The 2,176-nt window shown below is 54.7% G+C and overlaps 1 protein-coding gene across 1 annotated transcript; it reads right to left on the reverse strand.

The window, feature by feature from the left end:
* Positions 1-616: 616 nt before the first annotated feature.
* On the reverse strand, positions 617-2,175 carry TIMM29 (translocase of inner mitochondrial membrane 29; the record flags this gene model as incomplete). The annotated part of the gene is made up of 1 exon (XM_046638292.1): positions 617-2,175. A coding segment is annotated over one exon (717 nt), but the record flags the coding sequence as incomplete, so codon positions are not given.
* Position 2,176: the final 1 nt, after the last annotated feature.

Below are 2,176 nucleotides of genomic sequence, written 5' to 3' on the forward strand. Positions count from 1 at the left end.
GTTTTTTTTTTCTGGCGAGGAAGATTGGCCCTGAGCTAACATCTGTTGCCAATCTTCCTCTTTTTCCTTGAGGAAGACTGTCACTGATCTAACATCTGTGCCAATCTTCCTCTATTTTATATGGGACGCTGCTACAGCGTGGCCTGATCAGTGGTGCTAGGTCCATGCCTGGGATCCGAACCTGTGAACCTTGGGCACCTGAAGCAGAGTGCACGAACTTAACTACTATGCCACCGGGCTGGCCCCTGCATTTCTTTTTTATATTCACTTATTTCTGTATTCAACTTTATGTATGGCTACCGATAACAGCATTTAATAATTTGTGGCAGGATGTCGTTAGGATCAAAGATAGTGCCACGAGTCTGAGGAATAAGTCACAGGGCTGGGAGTTAGTTTGAATCATGGCCCTGCCACAGCCTTGGAAAAATAAGGGACTTTTTGAACCTCACGTTTTCCTTTGTAAAATGCAGATCTTGACTTATAAGATGCTCCCTTTCCCCAAAGGTAATGCTGTGAAAATTACCATGTGTTCAATATACCCATAGTATGAATGAACAGTCCAGATACCAAAAGTTAATGGCAAAACGCATGAACACAAGCATCACAACAAAGATGGCTGTTTCATCTCCTGGTTTTATTAAGTACCCACGGGCCACCTAGGTGACAGAGGTATTTCATTCCTGCAATATTTTAGTTTCAAAAGTATGATTACCATAACCTAGCTATGTACGCTAACATTCCCTTACAGAGGATTCCGTTTTCAGGATTAAATATAACATAACCAGAATCTATGATTCCATATAGAGTTTCACATCAGAAAATGCTTTATCCCTCCAAGTCACTTTAACATCACCCTCAATACACATATGGTAAAAGCAGGCATTTTTTTTTTTTTTTTGCAAAAAGTTTCCCTATACCAATGTCCATCTCTTGGTTTGGTATTGCTTATGTAACACGGTTCCATTTCAGGGAAGCCAGCGGAAGGGTACCCAGAATGTCTGTATTATTTTCCCAGTTTCCTTCGAGACTATAATTATTTCAAAATAAAAAGTTAAAAAAACCCAAACATGTTACTCATAGGAATAAATAAACATTTCAGTTCCAATTTTAAACAGAAATCGGAACGGTCTTAGGAGAGCTTGGGAGTCCCCCCACAAATGGGACACCTCAGTCGGGGGGACTGTGCAGCCGAGCAGTGACAAAAAGGCTCAGTTATGAATAAGGTTCATTACTGACTCCGGCAGTGGAAAACACACGGCCACGCCGCTCCGCTCCGCCTAACTCCTCGACCCAGACGGCTCTGGACCGGCTTCAGGGAACAAGGAACAAGGGGAGAGCGAGAAAGCCCCCTAATTTGGGGAACCCAGCGAGACCACAGTCCGCACGTAGCTGATCTCCGTCGCTGCCTTCGAGGCGCCCTCCCACCAACTGCCCCATCCCGGGGTCTCCCCCGGGGTCTCATCTCGCGCCCTCCGGCGGCAGCAGCGAGTCGGCCTGGCTCAGGGCAAGCTGCTCCCTCTTCTCCTTCTGCAGGACCTGCTCCTCCCACAGCGCCTGGTCCACCTGATCGTCCGTGAGCACCACCGGCCTGTACTTCTCGTCGAAGAGCCGCTCGTTGGCCTCGGAGCGCAGCTGCTGGGGCCCGATGACGCGCAGGTGCACCGGCAGGTGGAGGAACTCGTCGTCGTTGATGTCGCAGTCGCGCATGCGGGCCCCGAGCACCCACCAGCGGCCCGCGAAGCCCACGTCCAGCACCCGGGCGGGGAAGTCGGCCCAGCGGGGCTGCAGGTAGCGGCAGCGAGCCTGGTAGAGGCTGGTCTGGGCGTCGAAGGGCGCCTCGTAAACCAGCGAGCAGAGGCCCAGGCTGGCGTGGCGCAGGCGCCCGCGGCCCCGCAGCCAGAGCAGCCGCTGCACGTGCGCCTCCGAGGCGCGGTTGCGCGTGGCCGGCGCCAGGAGCAGCAGCGTCCCCGACGCGTCGAGCAGCGCCTCCTCAAAGGCCGCCTCGCCCGGCGCCAGCGCGCAGCAGGCCGCCGCGCCGCCCAGCAGCCCTGCGTACGCGGCCGCGCGCACCGGCCGGGCCCGGGCCGCCGCCGCCGCGTCCCCGCAGGCCTCGGCGTAGTCCCGGAGCAGCGCGCGCGCCCAGGCGCCTGCGGGAGAGACGCGCCGTGAGAGCCGC

The sequence above is a fragment of the Equus quagga genome, chromosome 14 (genome assembly GCF_021613505.1).
Source record: "Equus quagga isolate Etosha38 chromosome 14, UCLA_HA_Equagga_1.0, whole genome shotgun sequence".
NCBI lineage: Eukaryota > Metazoa > Chordata > Mammalia > Perissodactyla > Equidae > Equus > Equus quagga.